Source organism: Vanacampus margaritifer, chromosome 1 (assembly GCF_051991255.1).
Source record: "Vanacampus margaritifer isolate UIUO_Vmar chromosome 1, RoL_Vmar_1.0, whole genome shotgun sequence".
In the NCBI taxonomy this organism is placed as follows: domain Eukaryota; kingdom Metazoa; phylum Chordata; class Actinopteri; order Syngnathiformes; family Syngnathidae; genus Vanacampus; species Vanacampus margaritifer.
Genome location: NC_135432.1, coordinates 18,201,107 through 18,227,483, shown reverse-complemented (window position 1 = coordinate 18,227,483; position 26,377 = coordinate 18,201,107). Strand labels below are relative to the sequence as shown.

The following is a 26,377-nucleotide window of genomic DNA, read 5'->3' as shown; positions in this document are numbered from 1 at the left end:
TTCAAACAATTTAGCCTACTTGTTGACATTTTTTGGTCTGCCATCTTTGTTAATCACCAAAACTCTCAAAGTTTCATACCACAAATAGACAAAAACTTGTCCTGGTTGAGCATATGCTTAATATTAAAGATTTCAAAGTAGGGTCACAAATGATGACAGTGGTCATGGTTTTGGATTATGGATGCAACCTTCAGAATGTGTGACGTCAGGTTTTAAAGTAGAGATAGGGTTTCAAATTAGGGTTAGGGTTTCAATTTAGGGTTTAAACTAAGGTTGGGGTTTCAAATTAGGGTTTAAAACTATGGCCAGATTTTCAAAGTAGCGCTTTATATAAACGAGGGTTAGGGTTCAAAGAAGGATTTTTTTAAACAGGTGTTAAAGTGAGTGAATGGTTTAAAAGCCAATAATAATATGGGCGTGTCTTACCTTGGCACAAAAATACTAGAGTGTCTTTGTGTTGCTGTACAGACAGCAGGAAAGTGTTCATTCCTTCAGTCGTTACTGCAGGTCAAGCACGGGGCGTGTGCCGCGTGTGCGTGCAAAAAAATGCAAAGCAAGTGCATGTTAAACCTCGTTCGCTGCACTAAATGCACAGTATCCATTGGTGATGTTATTGATTTTACTGGGCTTGAGTTGAAGGATTAACAACTCAATTTCTTTGCCGTTGTGCTCAAAAGAAAGGAGGAAAAGTGAGATTGTTATCAGCAGGTGGGCGGAGTCTTCTTATCACTCCTCGACGCTGTTGCTCGTTGTGGCTGTCAGTCAGCAATGGAGGCCACGCCACAGACAGGTGAGCGAGCTCCACGCCACAAGCCACTCATACCATTTAAGTTTTTTCAAAAATATTTCCTAAAAGAAAAGAATACATTTTGGGTCTTTTGCTGAGCACAATTGACATAATTGAGTTTGTATTCTGCCATTCGCGGGCGAACTTTTCTATCATCAGAGAGACGATATAACGCAGATTTTCTTTCCTTTAAACAAGCGGGTGTGTACGCGACGCATAATGTTATTTTACACATTCACCAGGCAATAAATGACTGTATGACTGTGGTGCTATGGATGTAAATGGAACGTTAAGCCAGTTTGTATAAAAACGAAAGCCACGTCAGTTACTTAGGGTATTTTTACATAACATTCAAATAGTTATGAAATCCAAATGTTAAACCCTCAACATAAGGATTCAATTACAGATTGATTTATTATTATTATATGATGCAAAATCAAGTCCATGTATTTTGTTGGTTGAAAAATGAAAATATTATTGTTGAAAAAAACAAGATTTGTTGTCCAACACTTACCTTTTAAACGGATTGATTTTTATGTGCAGTTAATTTCAGTCTTCTTCTTGATTATTTTTCATTTAAACTTTTCACTAAAATGTTCAATCAGGGCAGGTAGCTCTACATTTGAGGCCGCTGTCAATCATGACTCCAGGTGGCACCAAGCTTTTATTAAAGGCACTGGATCTATTTAAGTAACTGCACTTTATTAAACATTAACATTGTATTTTAAAAGTATCTTAGTAAAAGTTAACATCCGTCTTCATTTCAGGCCCAACCAGAAGCCGTAGGCGCCTGAAATTGGTCAACTTTGAAATCCAAGAGAATCACATTTCTCACGAGACCCAGGGACTCAGCGACAAACACCTGGTGGTCCGGCGAGGGAAGCCATTCAAAGTTACTCTGCTGTTTGACGGACGGATGTGGAACCCAAAAGCAGAGCGTTTGGCCCTCCAGGTTTTGCTAGGTGATTTTGTACACGCCAAAAAACAGTTGTGGATAACATTTATTGTACTGTCTGATGTTGTTTTTTTTTGTTTAAAGGGCAATGTAATAGTCACCGCTAACGACAAAGAGTTTGTGATTTATTTAATAGATAGATGGATAGCAATCTAGCTAGCTAGCTTCATTAGCATCTTGCCGTATAAGTTTCCATTGACTCATAATGCAGGAAAAGGAGGAGAATGGCAGGAACATGGAGTCAGACAGACACAGGAAATGACTCCAAAAAAAACCTAAATATTCTGAGCCCCAACTAGTCACAGAAGATAGTTGCAGACTAATTGACGCCCCACTAAAAATATCTATACTGTATTGTGTGTACTGTAGATGCCACAAGATGGCGGCAACATTTGTGTAAATGAAGCTCCTCAAATCATTTCAGCACCAAGATGCCATCATGGTGCTTATATTAAACACACGTTAGTATTTTATTTCATGGCCATAAATTTGTATATTGTGACCACCGTTTTTTTTCCTTCCCCCCCATTGGCGTGTCTGGGGCCGCGTAGTTAGCATCAACACAGGACAAAAGTTATTTTTCCTTCTTTACAGGGGAAATGTCAGCAAAGATGCTGGTCCGCTTCTCTGACAAGTGGTCCGATCCGCATAGCTGGTCAGCACGAATCTACCCGGGCAACATAGGTCACCGTGTCGTCACCATTCACGTCTGTGCCCCTGTGCTATCTTCTGTGGCGCGATACCAACTCTTGGTCCACATAGCGGGCGCACACGAGCAAAGCAGCTACGTGGCGGGAACGTTTGTGCTGCTCTGCAACCCTTGGCTCAAGGGTGAGTCTGTGAGCTGGGACTCGGCCATCTTGTGTTTGTGTCCACAATGCAGTGGAATGAGCATGCGTTCCTTTCCTTTAAGAGGATCCGGTGTACATGCCGCTGGACGTCCAACGACAAGAGTATGTCAAGAGTGATTATGGCGTGATCTACATGGGCACAGATGTCAACTTTAGCCAACGGCCCTGGTCGTTCGGTCAGGTATATGTATGATGTAGCCAGCAGGTGTGTTTTGTGGAAAACACTACTTCACTTTTATATTTTTATGCAGGATCGTGAGTGATCGGCAGCAACAATGAATACACAGAGACTGATATACTGTGCTAGAATAATTGTGCCCTTTATTCCCCACAAACAGTAATCAACACACTTCAACGCTAAGCAGCATAATATAATCATCATCAGCGCTTACCTTGACACAAGACCGGAGAGCCGACGGTCCGGGTAGAACGAGCTGCTTAACGGCTGGGCGAGCGTACGCTTCCCTCAGCTGACTCTACCCACACCGTGTGCCGTTCCGTCTTTTATACGTTAACAAAAAGGGGTGAGCGTGAGAAACCGGGCTGGCCAAGTCCTCTCCCAGGCACCCTCGAAAACATGTTTCCGAAGCAGGGCGGACTATAGTATAAACAAGGCATTCAACTTAAGAGTTCCCAGGTTGATTCCGCCCTTGTGCCCAGATTGTTGGGCACCTGGACTTGTACAACAGTTCAGGACGACAACATATCGTTATATAAGAGGTTACATGAGGACATATCAAACCATGGTTATTTCCCATTCAAGGTGGCAACTGAATGCCCGTAGGCCAGCAATCCCCGCAAAAGCTTGGCATAATGTTTCTCTTTTTTTCCCAGTTAAAAACTCACCATAACATTGATAAAGATCAAATACAGAGGCACTTAGTAAAATCGGCAACCATAACTAAAATGTGGCCCACAATAAAATCGTTTGTCACCCCGATAAAGGCATTCTGAGATAGATATTCAACTCAATCAGTGTTTATGTGTGCACAGTATGAGCCTGGAGTGCTTGAGGCATGTCTTCAGCTGCTGCAGGTCAGCCCACAGCACCTCGGTAACAGTCACAAAGACTACGTTCTACGTGCAGACCCGGCCTACCTGAGCAGGATCATCTGTGCTATGGTGAGACGCAAAAATCACCGGCAAAACATACGCACAAGAATTCCCTCATGTTCACACTAAACTGCACACATCACAACAGGCGTCGTGAATAATACCGACAGATGAGTTGTCACACAAAGATAAACGTACTTCTTGTTATTATCTTGTTGGAATTGCTGTTCTAGTGGTACACTTCCACCGTGACTTGGTTTGTATTTGTTGCATATCTGCTATGTATGTCTCATCAGATTCCAATGTGTGGGCCTATCAATGCTATTGAAAGCCTTCGCAAAGTCAACAAAATCGTTGTAAAATGAGGAGCTCCAAGTGATTGTTCTATAAGTATGTATAGCGTTATCTGTATCTGATCCATACGTCCTAAATCTAGCCTGCAAGCTATGGAGTAGTGAGTTCACTGCATCTTTCAATTTATTTAGGAAAATGCTATTAACTCATTCACTGCCATTGACGGCTAAAAACGTCAACAAATTCATTTAAACTATTTCCATTAGTTTCACTCCCCCCCCCCCCCCTCTTTTGTTAACACGAGAATGATGAAATTTGTGATTAATCATGAGTTAACTGGTGAAGTCATGCGATAAATTACGATTTAAATTTTAATCACCTGATGCCCCAAATTTTTAATAATCTTTTCTTTTTTAATTCCTTCACTGCCATTGACGGCTATAAACGTCGAAAATTCATTTGAACTATTTCTATTAGATTAACATTTTTTCCCCCCACTTTTGTTAACAAGAGTATAAAAACCTATAATTTTTTTTCATTGTACATTTAGAACAGATATCAAATTTGCGATTAATCGTGAGTTAACTAGTGAGGTCATACGATTAATTGCAATAAAAAAAATGTATTGCCTGTCGCCCCTAATTTTTAATAATCCTTTTTTTTATGAATTTATGGCAGTGAATGAGTTAAAGTGGAAGTCAACCTTGAACATTTGATGACAATAATGTGCTATATGTGATTTCACGTCTAAACATGACATTCTGATTAATAATACATTTGTGGAATATGAGTTACGAAGCAAAATCTAGCCGTTTTTATTCATCTCAGTGGGCGGCCATTTTGCTACTTGTTGTGTCGACTGAAGATGACATCAATGTTGCTCAGGCAACGACCAATCACAGCTCACCTGTTTTCGGAAGCTAAGCTGTGATTGGTTGATACCTGAGACCTGAGCCACATCAATGTCATCTTCAGTCGATAGCAAGTGGCAAAATGGCCGCCCACTGAAATGGATAAAAACGGCTGGATTTTACTGCTTAACGTTCCCTTTAAACATTTTCCATGGTTCCATGAACATTGTGGTTCTTCTGTATTTCCCACGTTGACTTAGGTCACACTTGTTTGGTAGCTTTATAAGATCCCTCCATCCACTGTATTGGGATGTTTTCTCCCTTCTGGATGTTTTGGAAAAATGTGAAGAATATTTCCAGACTAACTGGAATATTTGCCTTTAGAGCATCAGCTGGTCCAGCAGATTTACCTTTCTTCAACAGTTTGATGACGTATTTCCTTTTCTGTTGGTGACCTGCAGGCTGCAGTCAATAAATAGGTCTTTATCAGCTGGTTGAACATCTGGTTTGTCTTTTGGGCCAGGCATTTTTGAAACAGGTGTGGTAAACCCACTGCAGGGCAAATGCCAGCTACAGAATTCCCTTAAATGAGCACTGATTGGTATCAAGTGTGACGGGAAATTGCAAGTTTTTTTTTTTTGTTGCTTACATTATGTAATGTGAGATTGAGGATTCGCCATAAAAAAAGGGGTGCGAAGCTCCGTTCACTTACCTAACTTTGGCGCAGGCAGCAGGTTCAATTCCCTCTTTCCCAATTTCTCTCTCTAAAAGCTTTTGTTGAAAATCACCATTTTGTAGCTGCTTTTCTCTTCTATCTACATACAGATGGCAATGTGTGTTTTTTTCTGCAAGGTGAACTCTAGTGATGACATGGGTCTTGTGGAGGGGAGATGGAAGGGAAACTACAAAGATGGTGTCAAGCCAACAGAGTGGAGTGGCAGTGCGGACATCCTTCACCGCTGGATGGCATCCAAAGGCAACCCTGTGCGTTATGGACAGTGTTGGGTCTTTGCATCAGTCCTCTGCACAGGTGTTGTTCTTATTTTAATGGTTCTTATTCATATTTTCTTTTGTCGGTGCTTATTATTCATGCAATAGCTAATATTTTAAACTTTGGTCCCGTTTTTTTTTTGGTTTTTTTTGGTCCAGTGATGCGAGTGCTAGGGATTCCCTCCAGGGTGGTGACAGTGTTTAACGCAGCACACGATGGTGATGGAAACCTAATCACTGAAGAGTTTTATTCGAGCACCGGGGAAAAGCTGGGATTGTCAAAAGACAGCATTTGGTTGGTATTTCTTAATCTTGAAAATGTAATAGATGAAAACTGAACCACACATAAGCACTCATAAGCTGTGTGTGTGTGTGGGGGGGGTTTACGGGTCATCCTGTCTATCCACCACCCTGGGCCATGCAAATGTTATATCTGTATGTATGTCAGGCTGCAAGTACCCCGAAATCAAGGGCTGTATTTTGGGCACCCATGTTATACACAGAATGAAAATAAATGGGCCCAAGCAGTTTCCCTGTGGAGCACCCTCAACGGATATAGATCTGTACTATATTATTCCAACCATGTATTTCTTGTATGCCTTAAAACTCTGTATACTTGCACATAAAGGAACTTCCACGTGTGGGTGGAGTGCTGGATGAGGAGGTCGGACATTGGTGCCGGATTTAATGGCTGGCAGGTTGTGGACCCCACCCCGCAAGAAAAGAGTGCAGGTGTAGAGATAACGTGACATCGTACCACTTAACTGATACAATTTACCGATGGAATATATTAAAAATGTTCCCGCGACAGGAATATACCGCTGTGGCCCTTGTCCAGTGGTGGCAATCCAGAGGCGTTGCCTCGACACCCCTTATGACACCGCCTTCGTTTATGCCTCTGTCGATGCGGACATCGTACGCATGATAGTGCGGTCTGGTAAGGTGGTGGGAAAGAAGGTGGATACCAAGTGGGTGGGACGCTTGATCTTCACCAAGAGCATCGGCTCAGATGTGCCAGAGGATCTGACCGATTCTTATAAGAGAAAGAAAAGTAAGGAGATGTTCTATGAGGGAGCAGATTATAGTTTAAAATTAGCATGCTAGCTAATTGTTTTCCCGTTGTTTACAGAAGACCAAACACACCGAGTGGGAGTCCCAGGTCAGTGGCTGTCAACATCTCTACCTTTTGTAGATTTAACGAAATGCATCACTTTAACAGATATACCATTTAGTGGGTGAGTGAGGGGTCAGTAGGATTCAATTTGTTTTACCATTTTGTTGATGGAAAAAGAAATGGAGAGGAGTAGGGGTTTTCTTAAAGGAACAGTTGGTTAAGAATGTCCTGGAAGTAAAAAGAGGGTCAGATCAAGTGATGAGGCTGAAACTTGAAATCCAGCGTACAATTCCTTGTTCAGGCTCTGTTCTCAAAATGTTCGGCAGATTGTGTTTAGCTTATTACCTACTGTGATTGTTAGCTATACTTATAAAAATATTATAAATTATTTAAATGAATGTAAAAAATAAATTAATAATATCAAATCATTAAATAATGAGCATAATTCAATTAATTATAATGATTAATTATAAACCTCATAATTTCTCAATATTAATTACCTATTAAACCTTCTATTGCGCTACATTGGCATGCAAGTTAAATTTTCAATTCTATCCTTAACTTACAATGTATTTTAAAGCTTTATTTGCATTTCATTCTTATTAGGACTAGTATGCACCATGCTTTGCAGTTATCCTGTTTGAACATGTTCCCTGAACTGAACATTTCTTATCTATTCTTATTGTTTTTTACAGTATGTCTCTCCTCACGTTCTGTAGTGTCTTTTCCTCCTGAAGAAGGTAATACGTTCTCACTGACCAATGTCAGAATCAAAATACACCGATTTTGTCATACACTGTGCAACGATAATAAAGATAACAAAAACATCTATTGAGATTTGAGGGAAATTGGTGACAGCAATTTAAGAATTCACGCTGGCACTAACACAGAGCAACAGGCTTCCCACCATTGTTTTACATACACATTTTGATGTTGATTTTTGTATATATATTTTTATTTTAAATGAACATGCTCTCTGAACTGAACATTTCTCGTGTTTTGGTTGCTTCACTGTGTAATTGAACACTCTTCTCTTTATGTATATAGTATGTCGTTCCTCACGTTCAGCCACGTCTCGTTCATCAATACAAGGTAATATCCTGAATTTAATGCACTCTCACTGACCTACATCTGACCAATCAAAATAGTTTATTCATTCTTCAGGAAGAGCAATATGATTAGCATACACACTAACGCAACACAACAGATGTCTCTTTTTGTTCTAATTTTGAAAAGTGAACATGTTCCCTCTTACAAAACAGAATAATACTTATCCATTTTGTTGCTGTTTCACCATGTAATTCACGCTTATTGTTCTACAGTGTGTCGTTTAGCATCTTGTGATGTGCCTGGTCCAGCTGAAGAAGGTAAGAATAAAAACGTGCTTTCAATGCTGTAAAAATAAATAAATAAACGCAGTTGGCTACATGCTAGCTTCGGCTACATGCTAGCTTCAGCTACATGCTAGCTTCTGCTTGCAATGTAACAATGCCACCCAGATATGGGTTCCATTTCTATGGCACTGTACACTTTGTACACTCTGTGTGTAGCTAGTTGACTGATCGATATAGATTTCTTACAACATACATACAAACGTGACCCGAAAAATGGAAGTTTCATATTTACGGTCTTTATTCCTGTCCAGACGCGTCCAGTTTGGATGTAACCTTGACCGTAGCTGGAGAGCCCATTGTGGGCAAGAGCATCAACCTAACAGTGACGGTCACAAACCCGACAAACAGCACACGCCTCCTGAGGGAGCACCTGAACGCTCAACTGAAGGAATTCAACTGCAGTCCAGGAAAAAGCTTCTGGGAGGGTCACCAAGATGTGTGTATTCAGCCGTTTGAAGGTGAGCTGTCCCCGATGCCACACTGATGGATTCAAGCCAACATCAGAACAATTGTTTGCACATTTGGATTTGTTTTGCGTCTCTGTGCAGATTTGACACGCCACCATTCCATCCATCCCTCTAAATACGAGCCGTTCCTGGCAGGTGATGACATTTTGAAAGTGGCGGTGGTCATCAAAGACTTAAAGACTGAAGAGAGGGTCCTAGCTATACAGGAATTCAACATCAGCTCACCCAAAATAAATATACAGGTACACATATTACATAGTACACATTTACTAAAAGTTTGCCAGACCTTCTGCTAAGTTCTCGGGAAATTGTTTGTGTATTGTTTTGCGTCACGCTGCTAATTTACAAACAACAAAGAAATGTCCATCAAAATGACAACTCTTACATTCATGCTTGCCAATGATAATCAGATGAATCATAGAAGAAACTGAAAAGTGTTGACGCAATATGTCCTGCAGCCACGGATGAAATTTAAAAAGGAACATTTTTGCATTTTCATCACTTAAAACCTTGAAGCTTATTGATATTCCCTTCGCTCTCTTCCGTTGGTAGTCAAACACTGACAAAGCTCTCTGTACAAAACAAAACCTTCCGTATGTCTGAGCAGCTTCCTTGTAAAACACACCAAACATTTGTTTTGATTGAGAAGCTGTCCTTGAAATAGAAAACGTTTTAAATAGGGGCTACTTAATATAGTACTTTTCATCCTATTCCGATTTAGCAATATACAGTTGCTTCTTAGAATATTGCATAGAAGTATGCTGTGTTGATTGATTATTATTTAAGTTAATTTCAAATGATTTTTTTTTCTCTGGAGGCTACATCAGGCCCATTTTATATTTTATTTATTTATTTTATATACATGCATTTAAAATCATAGATTTTTTTCCCCCTGAGCTGGCAAATTTTGACTGTTTGTCTGAAAGCTATATAATCATCACAATTATAACAAAACAACATTGTGAAATATTTGACTCTAAGTCTACATTATATATGCATTTTGTTATTTGAATTGGAATGACTGAAATTAATTAAGTTTTCCACCATATTCTAATCAGGACGCACCTGGACTGTAAATTCGGACTCAAACCTCATCTTTTTTTGCCCAACTTTGAACGGGATAAAAAAAAAAAAGTCTCGGGGACTGTACAGTATATTCAATAATGGCACAAATGATGAATTATTGTAAGATAAGTGGGGGGAAAATGAGTGCCATGTTTGTCCATTTGTTAGCAAGCAAACAAATTTGATAGTTTATCAAGAATGATGCAAAGATGCAGGTGCTTCTCAATCATTAAGAATATTGTGGAAAACGATTATTATTATTTTTTTGTATTATTTTGTTGCTTCATTACAGCTAAGGCTGGACTGGCCATCTGGCATAACGGGCAGATGTCTGGTGGGCCGGCACCTTTTTAGGGCCAATGTGGGGCTACTTATTATTTTATTCCATCTTAACCCAAGCGACTGGCCCACAATTTAGAGGGAGCAGCCCATTAATCCATTTACAATACAGACAGAAAACTGAACTGATGGGCCGGCCGACCTAAGTCAAAATTCCAGGGTCGTTTATTTATTTGTTTGTTTATTTATTTGTGGCATAACATAACACAAAACACAGATTCTCAAGAAACTGCAATTCATTTTTACTAGGTAGGAATTGACCTTCTAAAAAGTATACTGAGGTGCACCTGTAGACTGTTCCATTAGTTTGTCTATCAAAAAAAAATTCATGATTCCAAGAGGGTGAAAAGTGCATAGACGTACCTTTGTACAGATCGTCGGCAAAATTGAACAGGTTCTTTAATGTTGAATGTTCAACCCCTCAGAGTTCAACCGAAATCTGTTGCGTGGGTTTTATGCAATCCTGCTGATTGGCAGGTAACGAACAAACAATGGATACCTACTTTAAACTGACTGGCATCATTGATTTACGGTGACATGAAATAACAGCTCTTGTCAGCTATTTCCTTCACCTCCTCACCCTGATTGTCATGCAGGTTGAAGGCGGGGACAGCATCCAGGTGAAGAAGGAGCACACGGCAACTGTGTCATTCACCAACGAGCTCAACAAAACTCTGAATGGTGCTGTTCTCGCTGTGGAGGGCTACGGATTGTTGCGGGGCAAACAAGAGGCCCGGTGAGTCTGTACACACTTTTTGAAGTTGCTATCAGAAGGAGAGACTAAATGATGCAATCCAATTCCATCGTCATAGTTTTGGCTCTAAAGTATCTAAGAAATGTTGTTGTGGGAATGCTGTCAGGCATGACTTACTGTTAAGGAAACATGTCAACATTCCAACTTGGTTTCTTAGATTTACATATTGTAGCAGGAAGTATTAATATGTTTGTAAAAGTCCCTGTCTATTGCTCAATTGAACATGAGCACGTTAATTAGTGTATATTTTGCCACCAGATGACCACTTTTTTTTATATATGGTCAAAGATTTTTGCAATAGGTTGTTAGTCACTCATCCAATCAGTTCATCCCTTTTCTTTCACCAAAAGTCAGCTGGGATAGGCTTCAACTCACCTCACTCTCAAGTATCGAGCAGTAAAATGAATTCCAATTTCCAGTGTTGCGGTACTAATTCCTGCTCTATGGTACAGTGATCGTCACACTTTGCCATCAGTACTTATGTGTAGGCATCACAAAAAGTCAAAGAAAAGCTAAATAAACTGATACGTAACCACAAGTTTAGAGAATTTACAGCCATATATGACCCAAAGAATCATCTTGAATTATTTGCTTTATCCATACTCTATATTAGGACTAAACAATTTTGAAAAATAATCCAATTGAGAACCTTGAAAATACTATTTTGATTAGTTTAACATTTTTTCCACTTTTGTTAACAAGAGTAGGAAAACCTAGAAAAAAAATATTGTACATTTAGAACAGATATAAAATGTGTGATTAATCGTGAGTTAACTATTGAAGTTATGCAATTAATTACAAGTAAAATAAATAAATCGCCTGACGCGATTAAAAAAAGAATGAAGAAAAGATTATTAAAAATTAGGGGCGTCAGGCGATTACAATTTTTAATCGTAATTAATCGCATGACTTCTCTAGTTAACTCACGATTAATCACAAATTTTAGATCTGTTCTAAATGTACAATAAAACAATTCTAGGTTTTCATACTATTGTTAAAAAAAGTGGGGAAAAAATGTTAAACTAATAGAAATAGTTCAAATGAATTTTGGACGTCTATAGCCGTCAATGGCAGTGAATGAGTTAATATTGTGATTTAATATGAAATAATTTTTTCAAGGTTCTCTTCCCGTGTATTTTTTTAACTAACACAAGCAGTAATTTAAACTGTATTACAATAAAATATCAATAAAAAATCTGATTTACTATGCATAAATATTTTGGTCAGGTAAGGCATACACTAACATAAAGTCAAATGAACCATGAAAGAATACGAAAAACAGTTCATTCATCTACTTTAATTGGAGTTGTTAACTTATTTACCTCTTTGAGCAATCTTTTAAGCGTTCACTATGACAACTTCAAAAAATTGTGCCTTTAACATATGTCAATTAGTCATATATCATATAGATTACAACAATAATGCAAGCAAATTTATGGTTACGATGTCAGCTTTTCGTTCTTCACGAAACAATGATATATAAACATGAGGACTGCACTTCTTAGGCACTGCACTTATCTGGGCAAGTTGCCCGATGTGCAAGTATTTGAGTTGTTGTTGTTTGTCGTGTACTCACTCATTTTTCTTTTTCATCAGAGAAATTGTGCCACTGCTAGGCAACCCATCAGGCTTCCCGTTCTGTCGGTCAGCGTTTTTTGTGTCCACAGCAGTCAAATATCGACTAAAAAATGTTCCGCCCCCCCAAAAAATTTTTGTTCCCCCAAATTGTAGCCTTTGCGATTTTGAAAATTTAATTCTAAGCGATGTGGATTTAAATTCAAATCGCCCTATGGATCTACAGGAAATATAGAAAATGAACCTGTTTATGTAGCAGGCTTGGCTGATAACAAATGTGTTCATTGTAATATTGGTCGCTTCCCGTCCCCCCCCCCTCTTCCAGGCTGACCGTCCTGCATCCAGGTGAGACGATAGAGAAGAAGGTTACTATCATGGCCTCCACTCCGGGCACAAAGCTGCTGAGTGCTTCGTTCTCACATAGCAGCAGCCCCAGCGTCATTTCAAGAAGCTTCCACAAAGTGTCAATCATCACCTAGAGACACTGAAAAGTCACTGAATCATGTGGAAAGTATACATTTTTGGCTCACGGCCACTTGCAAATGGTCAAATATATAACTACACCGACTGACAAAGTTATGCACTCTAATGAGATTCAATATAAGAGCTGCATTGAAAACTTTAAATAGATGAAAATGCACCATAATGCCATCTTGTGCAGTGTCGTGGGGAGTATACCCAGTTACAGCGGCAACATGGGTTCAGTTTACAGACCAATCAAGGTTGTAGTCAAGGGTCCTTTGCCCCAAGTCAGCTTCGACCCTAAACGGGTATAAACTGTATGGGTCATGATTATATTATATTATATTATATTATATTATATTATATTATATTATATTATATTATATTATATTATATTATATTATATTATATTATATTATATTATATTATATTATATTATGTAAAGGTCCATTAAAAAAAACACACCAAATGGTTATAAAGTGGGGGGAAAGGGGACTAGATGCTATTGCGCCCATCGACCACACGATGGAAGCATTGAAACACCCACCATAATGTTTGGCCCGTGAGTTTTTTTCTTCGCTTAAATAAAAAATACAGTAATTTGAATTTTCCCATTGTCTGAACATGCTCTTAAGATTTTGACAAGACTTTGCAAAATGTCTTATTTTAACATTTATTTGACCATAAGTTCATTGTAACATTTCCTGGCTGTTCATCAAAAAGATGAAATGCTTGACTTGCAATTATGGTGTAAAGTAAATTGAACACTTGCAAAGGGAAATTAACTCTGAAAACGAGATTAATTAGGATTTAATTTTTTTTTTTAAATCTAGCCAAAAACAAATAATTTGCAATGTAATAGTAAATACTAGCAAGGCATCTTATCCAATTTCTCTTGTAGTACAAATCATCCATCCATCTGACTTTTGGGCAAGACATCCACGTCTATGAACAATCGAGTCTTCAATGAATCCACGTGGTTTTGGAATGTGGAAGACAGCCGACATACTTCTCAAAGCAGTGGTTGGCAATTCATTTTGCAAAAGGGCCACATGAGAAACTGATATTGTCGTTTGATTCTAGAAACTGTAAACCCAGAATGAGATTGACTGGTGACCAGTTCAGGGTGTAGTCCGCCTTCCACTCAAAGCATGCGACCGTGATCCAAATAAGAGATGAAAGAAATAGTCATGAGAATGTGTGCCCTCCTCAGTGTATTGTGTTCTGAATGTCTGCGTATGAATGCATGGCTGATTTAAAGGCATGGATGTCGGGGTGAACAGCTTGTGATGTCACCTGAGTGTCAGGCAGACGCAAGCGATAATCAGACTGCACGCTTGCTGATTTTCAGACAAATTAAACGTCAGGGAAAAGCAGCCAGCGCGACCACTGAGAACGCTTTGAAAAGCTGAGCCCATCATAAATTATTAATGAACTCTCCTCTGCCCAACACACGCGCACGCACAGCGTCCATCTCTCCTGGCTTAACAAATGTTAATTACACTTCTTTGTCTTTGGCTGCCTCTTCACTTTTCACGATCTCTTTTTTTCATCTATGCATGTCAATCACCCCCCCCCCCCCTCCCCTCGGGAAGTCCTTCCATATTTTATTGTCCTTGTTGACTTCACCTCCTTTGATTGACCATCTGTTTGCCTGGTTCGAACCATAGTACTCCTCTTCAGTCCCTATTTTAGATCCTCAGTTTACTCGCTCTCTCTCTCTCTCTCTCTCTCTCTCTCTCTCTCTCTCTCTCTCTCTCTCTCTCTCTCTCTCTCTCGTTCCTCCTGTTCCTCCGGGATGGATAAGTGAGCAATGGTTCTTTCCGGCCATCCTTTCCTTGCTCCCAATCCTCCATCCATCTTTCCTCCTTCCACCTGTACTTTTCCGTCACCCATCTTTCCTTCCATTCTTCCTTTTGTACTTCCCTTCATCTGTCTTTCCTTCTCTTGATCCATCCTTTCTTCTCCAATCCATCCATCCATCCCTTCTTCCTCAAATTGCTATCTAACTATCCACCTAGCGATCTACCTAGCTATTGCAAGCTAGTTATTTATCTGGATAGATAATCATTTAATTCGCTGTTGCACAAAGCTATTCCAGAGCACATCAAATTGCAATCAGCCATTTTGTGATGGGACTGTGTCACAGCTTAACGATTCTATCAGCCATTTTGCCTTGTGAGGGCATGACCGAATCAGTCAATTAGAGCAGCGCTGGTTGAATATGACTGGACTGGAATGACATTTCAAGCCAAGGAGACAAACAAGCCGATGAACGACTAATGACCAATGGAGTGACTCAGTCGTGAATTATCATCATCAAAGATTAAAGCGGTATTAAAGAAAGTGATTTGATGATGTCAGTCGTTGCGGCTGTTATCATTAAAATGCCCTTCACAGGTCCAGAAAGTAAAAACCCCCCCAGAGGAAATTTTTTATTGCGCAATTGGGCAGGGACCAGTTTGGACCGGAATTCTCCACCTCTGACAGGTGCCAGGATTGAAGCCTAGCGTTTTAAAACAGATTTTATTTTTATTTTTTAATTAAATCCAACGTTCTAATGATCCTGGTTGGGCTTTTATTTTGTTGGGGTTTTGGTTGGGCATCACTACACTGTGAAGTCAGTTTAAAGTATTAGCTACAATACTTTCAGACGTCTTTAATTTCTTTGACATGTTCCCACCAGGTCTTGAAAGCATTACAACACAACCCCTCTTTAATGTGGCAAATGCTTTTCTTTCTTTCTGTCTTTTTTCTTTCTTTCTTTCTTTCTTTCCTATTCTTACTTTCTTCATTCCTTGTTTGTTTGTTTGTTTCCTTTCCTTTCTTCCTTCTTTCTTTCTTTGTTACTTTCCTATTCTTCCCTTCTTCATTCCTTGTTTGTTTGTTTCCTTTCCTTTCTTTCTTTTTTTTTCTTTCCTATTCTTCCTTTCTTCATTCCTTTTGTTTGTTTGTTTCCTTTCCTTTCTTCCTTCTTTTTTCCTCCTTTGCTTATTTCTTTCTTTCTTTGTGTCTTTCTTTATTTCCTATTCTTCCTTTCTTCATTCCTTTTGTTTGTTTGTTTCCTTTCCTTTCTTCCTTCTTTTCCCCCTCCTTTCCTTTCATTCTTTCTTTCGTCCTTCCGTCCTTCCTTCTTTTTTCCGTCTTTCTTTCTGAATCAACTCCAACTTCATCATCAATATCGGGGACAAGTTTTTTTTTTTTAGGTGCACAGTTGGTATTAATTTCACGCTGCATGCATTTTGTTACCATGAGCAACAAGGAAAACAACAGGGAAAAAAATATAATTTTCTGTCTGCCATAAATAACCTACAGAACCATTAAAGCTGATATGCTTCCAAAACAATAGACGGCTTTTGCAAAACCACAATGGGGAAAAGAACTCAGGGGAAATTACAACACAGAAAATAAGACGATGGGATTTAAGCGGAACAATAAAATGTACAGTGTTATGTCGCAGTAACTAATTATTCCACAGTTTTATAATCCATTGTTTCTGTCAAATGAGTGCATGTATCTCCAGTTTGTTTCTTTGTACGTGCTTTTTCAATTTGATCTTCCATTTTAAATCACACCGAGAGAAAAAGGACACATGAGCAAGAAAAATATGAGCTATCTTGCCAACATAGCCACTTGGATTACAGGGTTCAGCCATAACTTCTTCTGCCATGTCCGTTCATGTTCAAACTTCTCCTTCACCCTCAATCTAAACACTGGCGTACCACAAGGCTATGTGATGAGTCCCTTCCTCTACTACTCCCTCTTCGTTCCCTCTTGTCTGTCTGTCTGCCCATCAATCTTTCCATCCTTCTCTCAAAAACAACACAAGCAGACATGCTGAAACACTTTGTCAAGTTGTTCATGTGTAGAACAGAAATACTTAAGGCTATTATTGTTTTGCTACAAGAAAAAACTGCCTCCTACCGTTTGTACATCCATCTATTTCTCTCACACTGGCAAAGGCCCTATGTTAACAATGGGGAAGCCTTTTGCAATTTGTCTGATAACACACCACCAGGCCTTCGTCTTTAAGAGCAACAAATCTGTCGAGTCTCCTTCTGGCTTTCTGCACTCAGCCTTGTCTTGCTTGTTTACTGGACCGGAGCACATATACTACAGCCATAGACATCTTTGTGACAGCATTATGTATAGCGGTATAATACATATGTATAATAATGAGAAGAAATAATGTAAATATAATCATGGAAATAGAGCAGACCCTTCAATGCAAAATGCATTGCCACATAGGAAAGACATACCAATTGTAGCTGCCCAGATAGATAATAGATACCTCCGAAGTACAAGCAATAATCTTCCCTCTGCAACGTTTTTGCCGCAGAAAGTAAAACTATGTGTAAAAAGTTTATATTCTGAATGCATGCGTGGAATCATTACAAATAATGCAGTGCTATACTGTAAATAGCAATACATGAAAAGAAAGAATACACTCTATACCATTAACATCCATGGCCTCACCGAACTCCTCCCATGTCCGAGTTTTTGCCTCAGCGACCGCCAAAGCCGCATTCCGCTTGGCCAGCCGGTACCCGTCAGCAGCCTTCGGAGTCCCACAGGCCAAAAAGGCCCGATAGGACTCCTTCTTCAGCTTGACGGCATCCCTTACCGCTACCAGCGGATTCGAGGATTGCCGCCACGACAGGCACCAACCACCTTACGGCCACAGCTCCGATAGGCCGCCTCAACAATTGAAGCGCGGAACATGGTCCACTCGGACTCAATGTCCCCCGCCTCCCCCGGGACAACGGAGAAGCTCTGCCGGAGATGGGCGTTGAAACTCTTTCTGACAGGGGATTCTGCCAGACGTTCCCAACAGACCCTCACAGTACGTTTGGGCCTGCCTGGTCGGACCGGCATCTTACCCCGCCATCGGAGCCAACACACCACCAGGTGGTGATCAGTTGACAGCTCCGCCCCTCTCTTAACCCAAGTGTCCAACACATACGGCCGCAAGTCCGATGACACGACTACAAAGTCAATCATCGAACTATGGCCAAGGGTGTTCTGGTGCCAGGTGCACATATGGACACTCTTGTGCTTGAACATGGTGTTCGTTATGGACAGTCCGTAGCGAGCACAGAAGTCCAATAACAAAACACCACTCGGGTTTCGATCGGGCGGGGCCATTCCTCCCAATCATGCCCCTCCAGGTCTCACTGTCATTACCCACGTGAGCGTTGAAGTCCCCCAGTAGAACGAGTCCCCAGGGGGTGCGCTCTCCAGCACACCCTCCAAGGACTCCAGAAAGGGTGGGTACTCTGAGCTGCTGTTCGGTGCATAAGCACAAACAACAGTCATGACCCGTCCCCCCACCCGAAGGCGGAGGGAGGCTACCCTCTCATTCACCGGGGTAAACCCCAACGTACAGGCGGCTAGCTGGGGGGCAATGCCCACACCTGCTCTGCGCCTCTCACCGTGGGCAACTCCAGAGTGGAAGAGGGTCCAGCCCCTCTCGAGAGGATTGGTACCAGAACCCAAGCCGTGTGTGGAGGTGAGTCCGACTATATCTAGTCGGAACTTCTCAGCCTCGCACACCAGCTCGAGCTCCTTCCCTGTCAGAGAGGTGACATTCCATGTCCCCAGAGCTAGCTTCAGTAGCCGGGGGTCAGACCGCCAAGGCCCCCGCCTTTGGCTGCCACCCAACTCACTGCGCACCCGACCCCTTTGGCCCCTTCCACCGGTGGTGAGCCCATGGGAAGGGGGACCCACGTTGCCTTTTCGGGCTGTGCCCGGCCAGTCCCCATGGGTATAGGCCCGGCCACCAGACGCTCGCCTTCGAGCCCCACCTCCAGGCCTAGCTCCAGAGGGGGGCCCCGGTGACCCGCGTCCAGGCAAGGGAAACGAAGATCCAAGGTTTGTATTCATCATTGGGGTCGTTTGAGCCATGCTTTGTCTGGTCCCTCACCTAGGACCTGTTTGCCTTGGGTGGCCCTACCAGGGGCATGAAGCCCCGGACAACATAGCTCCCAGGTTCATTGGGACACGCAAACCCCTCCACCACGATAAGGTGATGACTCACGGAGGCCCCTATCTCTGGGGTCGAAGTCGGCGAGGTGGTTGGAAAGCTTCTCGGTGGCAGGGCCTCGGGGGTGGATGAGATCCGCCCGGAGTTCCTAAAGGCTCTGGATGTTGTGGGGCTGTCGTGGTTGACACGTCTCTGCACCATTGCGTGGACATTGGGGACGGTGCCTCCGGATTGGCAGACCGGGGTGGTGGTTCCCCTTTTTAAGAAGGGGGACCGGAGGGTGTGTTCCAACTTTAGAGGGATCACACTCCTCAGCCTGCCAGGTAAGGTCTATTCATGGGTGCTGGAGAGGAGGGTCCGTCGGGAGGTCGAATCTCGGATCCAGGAGGAGCAGTGTGGTTTCCGTCCCGGCCGTGGAACAGTGGACCAGCTCTACACCCTCAGCAGGGTCCTCGAGGGTGCATGGGAATTCGCCCAACCAGTCCACATGTGCTTTGTGGACTTGGAGAAGGCGTTTGACCGTGTCCCTCGGGGAGTTTTGTGGGGGGTGCTTCGGGAGTATGGGTTACCGAGCCCCCTGATACGGGCTATTCGGTCCCTGTACGACCGATGTCAGAGTCTGGTCCGCATTGCCGGCAGTAAGTCGAATTTGTTTCCTGTGAGGGTTGGACTCCGCCAAGGTTGCCCTTTGTCACCGATTCTGTTCATAACTTTTATGGACAGAATTTCTAGGCGTAGCCGAGGCGTTGAGGGGGTCCGGTTTGGTGGCCTCAGCATTGCATCTCTGCTTTTTGCAGATGATGTGGTGCTGTTGGCTTCTTCAAGCCGTGACCTCCAGCTCTCACTGGAGCGGTTCGCAGCCGAGTGTGAAGCGGTTGGGATGAGGATCAGCACCTCCAAATTCGAGACCATGGTCCTCAGTCGGAAAAGGGTGGAGTGTCCTCTCCGGGTCGGGGAGGAGGTCCTGCCCCAAGTGGAGGAGTTCAAGTATCTTGGGGTCTTGTTCACGAGTTAGGGTAGGTTAGAGCGGGAGATCGACAGGCGGATCGGTGCAGTGATGCAGACGCTGTATCGGTCCGTTGTGGTGAAGAAGGAGCTGAGCCGAAAGGCAAAGCTCTCGATTTACCGGTCGATCTACGTTCCTACCCTCACCTATGGTCACGAGCTGTGGGTCGTGACCGAAAGAACAAGATCCCGGATACAAGCGGCTGAAATGAGTTTCCTCCGCAGGGTAGCCGGGCTCTCCCTTAGAGATAGGGTGAGAAGCTCGGTCATCCGAGAGGGACTCAGCGTCGAGTCGCTGCTCCTCCACGTTGAGAGGAACCAGTTGAGGTGGCTCGGGCATCTGGTTCGGATGCCTCCTGGACGCCTCCCTGGGGAGGTGTTCCGGGCATGTCCTACCGGCAGGAGGCCCCGGGCACGACCCAGAACACGCTGGAGAGACTATGTCTCTCGGCTGTCCTGGGAACGCCTTGGGGTCCCGTCAGATGAGCTGGCTGAAGTGGCTGGGGAGAGGGAAGTCTGGGCTTCCCTGCTAAAGCTGCTGCCCCCGCGACCCGACCCTGGATAAGCGGAAGAAGACGGACGGACGGACGGACCATTAACATTATAGTAAGTAATAATGCAGGCACTATTGGAAATGATTTACTAAGAACTTTGTGTTCATTAATGTTTACATAACATTAGAAGACTTGAAAGCTTGCTTTAACAAACAAAAAAAAAGCAAACGTTAATACAACAATAACAATAATATGTTATGCAAAATCTAGCCATTTTATCAATATCAGAAGGCAACCATTTTGCCACTCGCTGTCGACTGAAGAGGACATCACAATTGCTCAGGGCTCAGGCAGCGACCAATAAGAGCTGTGATTGGTTGTTACCTGAGATTTGAAAATCTGTGATGTCATCTCCTCTCGACAGCAAGTGGCAAAATGGCTGCCTTCTGATATAGATTTTTTTTAAACTGCTGGATTTTACTGCTTAACTCATATTCCGCTAATGCAACATTAACCAAAAATAACGTATTTAGACTAGTGGGACTGCATAGAACATATTATTGTCAAGAATTATTATTTTTTTGGATTGACTTCCCCTTTAAGAATAAGTACGATACAGACAGAAATACTGCTAAGCACTTGATCTTATGGTGATAATTCTGTAAGTAACTAAGACCAAAGTTTATGGACACAAAATGAAAGCACACTACCACCTTTTAAGAACTACAGAACAGACACAAACAAATATGAGCAGCACTTTCCCAAAATATTATAAATCCCGAGAAAAAAAAGATAATTATTAGCACAGATCTGCAAATTTAACAAAGATGAATTTAATCCTGTCCAAACAATTCACTGACTCAGCCTGAGCATGTTTAACAAAACATAATAGAATCCACAATGTGCACAATAAATGGCATAGCAAGACAATCTTTTTTTTTCTATTTTGGTATTATTCTGGTTTTTGAAATGACTTCTTAATATGTTTTTACGTGTTGACATTTCAGACACATTGAGGAAGCAACTGATACTTGCATGATGTATCCATATTCTCCACATATTGTTACTCATTGGAAAAATATATGTTCCACAAACTGCTGACAATGATGGATGATCCAAGTATAACATAACCAAACATGAACTCCTGATCAGCATGTCCGCCTCACAGCTCTGAAATTTGGGCCTTTAATGTCACTTCTGACCTTTCATTTGCATTTACACAAGACACTTGAAATTGTCTATAAATGTGAATATGAGTGTGCTTGTTTGCCCAAATTCTGCCCTGCCAATGGCTGGCAATTGGCACACCCTCTAAGAACCAACGCTGGAGAAAATGGATGGATGGATTATCAGCTACTACAACATCACATGTACGATTAAAAAGTTAAACATGAAATATACATGCTAAACATTCACACTAATAGAGTTAGTCTGTGTTAAAATCTTGAAACATATAATCAAATACTAGCGTCATTTGTCAACACCGAACAGTAACATGAACTCTGTGCCGCCTCTCACAAAAATACCCCAAAATAAAATATCAGATCAACAATATAGAATATAAAAAATAGTACAAGAATACCAGGATTTTAAACACCAGACCAACATATTAACAAATAATTATACATAGCCTATATATACATATATATATAATTATGGAACTGCTGAAAGCAGCACATATTACTCCCCACCCTAGAAAATCCCCAGATTTTTCCGCAAAAATGCGGCCCGTACCATAGATCGCACCGGGACAAATGAGGTATCAAATGATGCGGCTCGATCTGACTCGGTGCGGCATTACTTTTCTAGGAATTACCGAGTTACCATGGCGACGCAATTCCCAAAAAACTCCCATAGGAAATGAATGGAGAAAGGGGGGACAAATTACAGGTCAAGCACCTTTTTCCAAGACACGCTGCGCGCGCATACATTGTCCGACCGATATGAATTTTAGCTCATTTTGTAGCAATTTTTCCCATCTTTAACTCAGTGTCGAAATTTATTTTAAGGAATGAAAGCTCTCCCCCCTGTGCGGGTTCAAAGACAGTGAGTGAAATAGCCTTCTATTACACTCTGTGGAGCAATTAGGCTTTGAGTGGCGGGAACAAAAAAAAAATCTATTTCCAAAAGTCAAAAGTTTCACTTCAACTCGTCACCATGGCCACAATCTTTACTCACTAGACATCAAATTCTCACATTTTGTAGTAACAAGCCTCTTCTTTCAGACAAACTAACTTTTATTTGGCTAAGGTGTCATTTAGTACCTTTATTTTCACTTTAAGCGAGGAGAAGTCGGACTAACTCGCCTATCTTTTCCATGTTAAATTCGCCTCCTTTTTCCTCTTCATTTTGGATAAATCATAAGTTTTCAACCTGCTCTCATTTGGTCATTTTTCATCCGATTAAAAAAGTGAGAACATGCTCGCGTTCCCCAAACCCTTGCCGTTCTAACGAGCCATTTCTTGAATCTGCATCTTGAACCGTTGAGTCGTGAGGGGCTTTTGTTCGAGGTGTGCGTCTCTCATACAATATCAATGGAATGTGGGTGCGTGACGTCTCCAAGTCAAATGTGTGTGCGTGAAAAGTGCATTTTTCTTAAAGAGACAGTGAGATACTTTTAGTTGATGTTGATTATGGTTAACTTCCACATTTCTTGACCGATTACCGTCGTTTAAATTTTAAACTGTTCAGCTCATTTACAAGAGTCAGCAGTCCCATTCAAAATTTCCGTGGGAATTTTTCTAGTTAGAAAATACAATCTTGAATGAAGGAATTAGTGGATTAGCCATAATAAATATTTAAAAACAAAACGCATTTAATGAAAAACACAAAAATAGTAAACAAAATAATACAGTGGGTACATAGTTATGTAATCCATATTAAAATATGTATGTTACTTAAAATAGAAGTTCACGGTAGGGATGGGCAAGTAACGATACCAGATATTGGTATCGAGCCTTGTTTCAAGGTATCGGTACTCACGGTGGTGGCCGATACCATACGATCTACGATCAGGAACTAGAAATTAAAAGAAAAAATGCAATTAATTTCATGCAATTTTAAGGGAAAATGTTAAATTGGGATGAATAAGTCTTTCTTTAAAATGATCTGTCTTCTTTTTTTTTTTTTTAAATGTATCAAAAATACTATTAACATATGTACTTGGTAGAGTTGAGTACTTCTACTGGTATCGGCTTTAAACAGATCATACATTCTATACTTTACCTGGCCTATCTCTCTAGATCAGGGGTGGCCAAGTTCGGTCCTCGAGAGCCACTATCCAGCCTGTTTTCCATGTTTCTCTCCACTAACACACCTGATTCATGATCAGGATCGTTGTCAGGCGTCTGCAAAGCTTGCTGATGAGCTGATCATTAGAATCAGCTGCGCTGAAGGAGGAAGACATGGAAAACGGGCTGGATAGTGGCTCTCGAGGACCGAACTTGGCCACCCCTGCTCTAGATCGTATGGTTGAACGTGAGGTTGAAAGATTTAAGCCATCATTAATGGCTGGCATATGCACACAGACACACCAGCGCACACTCTGCAGTGGACACGTTGCCATAGTAACACCAATAGAGATTCACCCAGCATCTTGTTTGGCCACTGCCCTTTTGAAATGATGGCTCCCAGAAGCGGTTCGCTGAGGAGGGGGCAGCCGAATGATGAAGACTTCAAGGCATTTTCTTTTGCATTTGTAATCATGAATATTGCGATCTGACTCTAATTCAGAAAAGTGAAGAACGGAAGGTCGGCTTAGGAAGGAGCTCAGGCAGACAAAAAAATTGGAAAGCCCCAAAGACCATCAGGTTCCTGAGTGCTTAGGCAGTACGCAGACCAGCTCAGTAAGGTTGTCCAATACATTTTTAACTGATTCTCAGTTGAGAGCCATGCCTTCTCCTTCTCCTCTTTCTTCTTCCAGTTTGTGCTCTTTCTATAAAGGCCTTTAACCCACATTTCGTCAAGATTCAGCAGAATCTCCACCACATTGAAAGTAGTTCCTACAAGAATTTCATAAAAAAAGACACTTAACTTGAATAATGTATGAGCTCAGCAAATCTCAGGTAAGGTAAGGTGTTCCAATACTTTTTGTCCATGTAGAATACTTTAATATAGCCACAAGCATTTTGTATCGAAGGAACACACTAGTCCTCGAAATGTGGATCGAAAAGCACTGGAGGGGAAAATCATTTAATCACTCGTGTGATTGTGTCAGCTGCGGGACTGAGCGGTGACTAATGTGTGTGTGCGTGTGTCATTTCAGTGGTTCCACAGAGGATAAATGATTACCTGTATTTAGACAGAGCTTTGAGCTGAACAAATGCTTTGATGCAGTGATATTGAAGGTCTGCTATTAATCCTATTGGCTTGCCTTCATTCTCTCCACCTTCCCTTATATTCTTCTGCCATTAGAAATGTCCCATTTAGAAAGGTGAGAACATAATAGCTTGAGCAAAAGTTCAGCTGGCAGTATGACTAATAAGATGACCTTGCCAAGTGCCTGAAAGAACAGGTCAAGGACCTTGAAATGAGGTTTGAGTTGATTTTTCTATTAGGAGAAAACGGTCATTGTTAGCTTGTTGGACTTGTGGTTAGCACGTCTGCGTCAGTTCTGAGGTTTGAGTGCTCGAATCTTGTCTCAGGACTTCTCTTGGGGAGTTGACATTAATAATTACATTATAGTGTTATTACTTCTAATCAAATTATCTGAGACAACCATGTTTTTGTATGTTCATTATGTTAATTCTTACTGTACTGTCACACTGGTAAATTCTCACAATAAAATGTATTTATTTAGTATTTGCAGTAGGGGTGTGCCAAAAAATCGATTCTCATAAGAATCGCGATTTTCATTTAGTACGATTCAGAATCGATTTTAATTGTCCCAAAATCGATTTTATTTAAATTATTTTATAGTGTCTTGCCTTTGTCTGTGTGTGCCTTTATTTGGAGCGCTGTTCATGTTTTTGCTCGGTTTGGCCACTGAGGGGCAGTGTGGTTCCACGCGGTCTAATACATTGTTAAGTTGTAGCCACATTAGAGAGTAGAAGGAAAAAGTCGCAATCAAGTTATGCCAATAAAAGTTGGTTTTTTTCAGCGTGAAGCCGTTCTTTTGAGTGATAAAAGTGCCGCGAGTAGCGCACTAATTAGCATTAGCAAGTCAGACTGAAGCAGATCATTACAATTCCTTGCACATCTATGGATTGAAGCAAAAATCATTGTCAATCAAATCATTTTGAATAAAAAAAAACGTTCTGAATCGAAAATCGTTTCTGAATCGAATCGCAGGCCAAAAAAATAAAAATAAAAATCCGAATCGAATCGTGAGACATTCAAAGAATTCCACCCCTAATTTGCAGTATATGATTCCGTACTCATTTAAAATCGATTAGGAGATTAAGTTTTTAATTCGATTATGATTGTTATAGCATTACTATCATCTGCATTGGATTCATCAGTAAAATAATGCTCTTTTTTGTACAGTGGTATGCAAAGACGACTATAGAAAGACAAAAAATGAAAAATGTGATATGAGTTTGAGTGAAATCCTGAATGCTTGTGAAAAGTGGCTTAATTCATACAGGTACAGAGCACTCAAATAAAGTACGTGTTTTTTAAATTTCGCTTTAAAAAATAACACTTGGGAACTCAAAATAATTCAGCTGTCTGTGCAGCTGTATCCATTGAGATTAATTACGTTCAGTGAGGCTTGCGTTGCTCTTCAGAGACCCTTTCTGCATGCAAAGTAAGAAAAAAGTGCAAGGGGTGGGGGGGGGGGGCGATCTTGAGAGACGGAGAGTGTTTCAGATATTGGTTACCATGCCAACAGTCTTATAAAGTGGTAATGCTATCTCGCTTTCTGCGCAGTGATTTAATCAGCTAACCCAGGCGGCAATGCGTCATCATCAGGCTGAGTTTGGAAACACATCCTAACAACACAATT

General features: G+C 41.3%; 1 protein-coding gene across 4 annotated transcripts; it reads left to right on the top strand.

The window, feature by feature from the left end:
* Positions 1-467: 467 nt before the first annotated feature.
* LOC144057399 (protein-glutamine gamma-glutamyltransferase 5-like) lies at positions 468-14,132 on the top strand. 4 transcript variants are annotated; one of them, XM_077574937.1, is made up of 18 exons: positions 468-790; positions 1,555-1,749; positions 2,337-2,573; positions 2,656-2,774; positions 3,587-3,715; positions 5,644-5,821; positions 5,941-6,076; positions 6,410-6,513; positions 6,593-6,832; positions 6,911-6,940; positions 7,591-7,635; positions 7,943-7,987; positions 8,218-8,262; positions 8,541-8,747; positions 8,838-8,998; positions 10,757-10,896; positions 12,815-12,834; positions 13,853-14,132. In XM_077574937.1, exons 1-18 carry the CDS (start codon positions 769-771, stop codon positions 13,900-13,902), a joined length of 2,103 nt encoding a protein of 700 aa, XP_077431063.1. In that variant the 5' UTR covers positions 468-768; the 3' UTR covers positions 13,903-14,132. The 4 variants fall into 4 exon arrangements, with proteins under 4 accessions (XP_077431063.1, XP_077431054.1, XP_077431045.1 ...); XM_077574945.1 differs by lacking the exons at positions 468-790; positions 13,853-14,132 and adding exons at positions 868-988; positions 1,393-1,477 and having other exon boundaries at positions 12,815-13,339; XM_077574928.1 differs by lacking the exon at positions 13,853-14,132 and having other exon boundaries at positions 469-790; positions 6,914-6,940; positions 12,815-13,339.
* Positions 14,133-26,377: the final 12,245 nt, after the last annotated feature.

Excerpts from the sequence above, each read along its gene's own strand:
- LOC144057399 (XM_077574919.1), top strand. The coding sequence starts at position 769 with ATGGAGGCCACGCCACAGACAG. Across the intron at positions 5,822-5,940 it reads TGCATCAGTCCTCTGCACAG|TGATGCGAGTGCTAGGGATT; the intron begins GTGTTGTTCTTA and ends TTTTTGGTCCAG. Across the intron at positions 10,897-12,814 it reads CGGGGCAAACAAGAGGCCCG|GCTGACCGTCCTGCATCCAG; the intron begins GTGAGTCTGTAC and ends CCCCTCTTCCAG.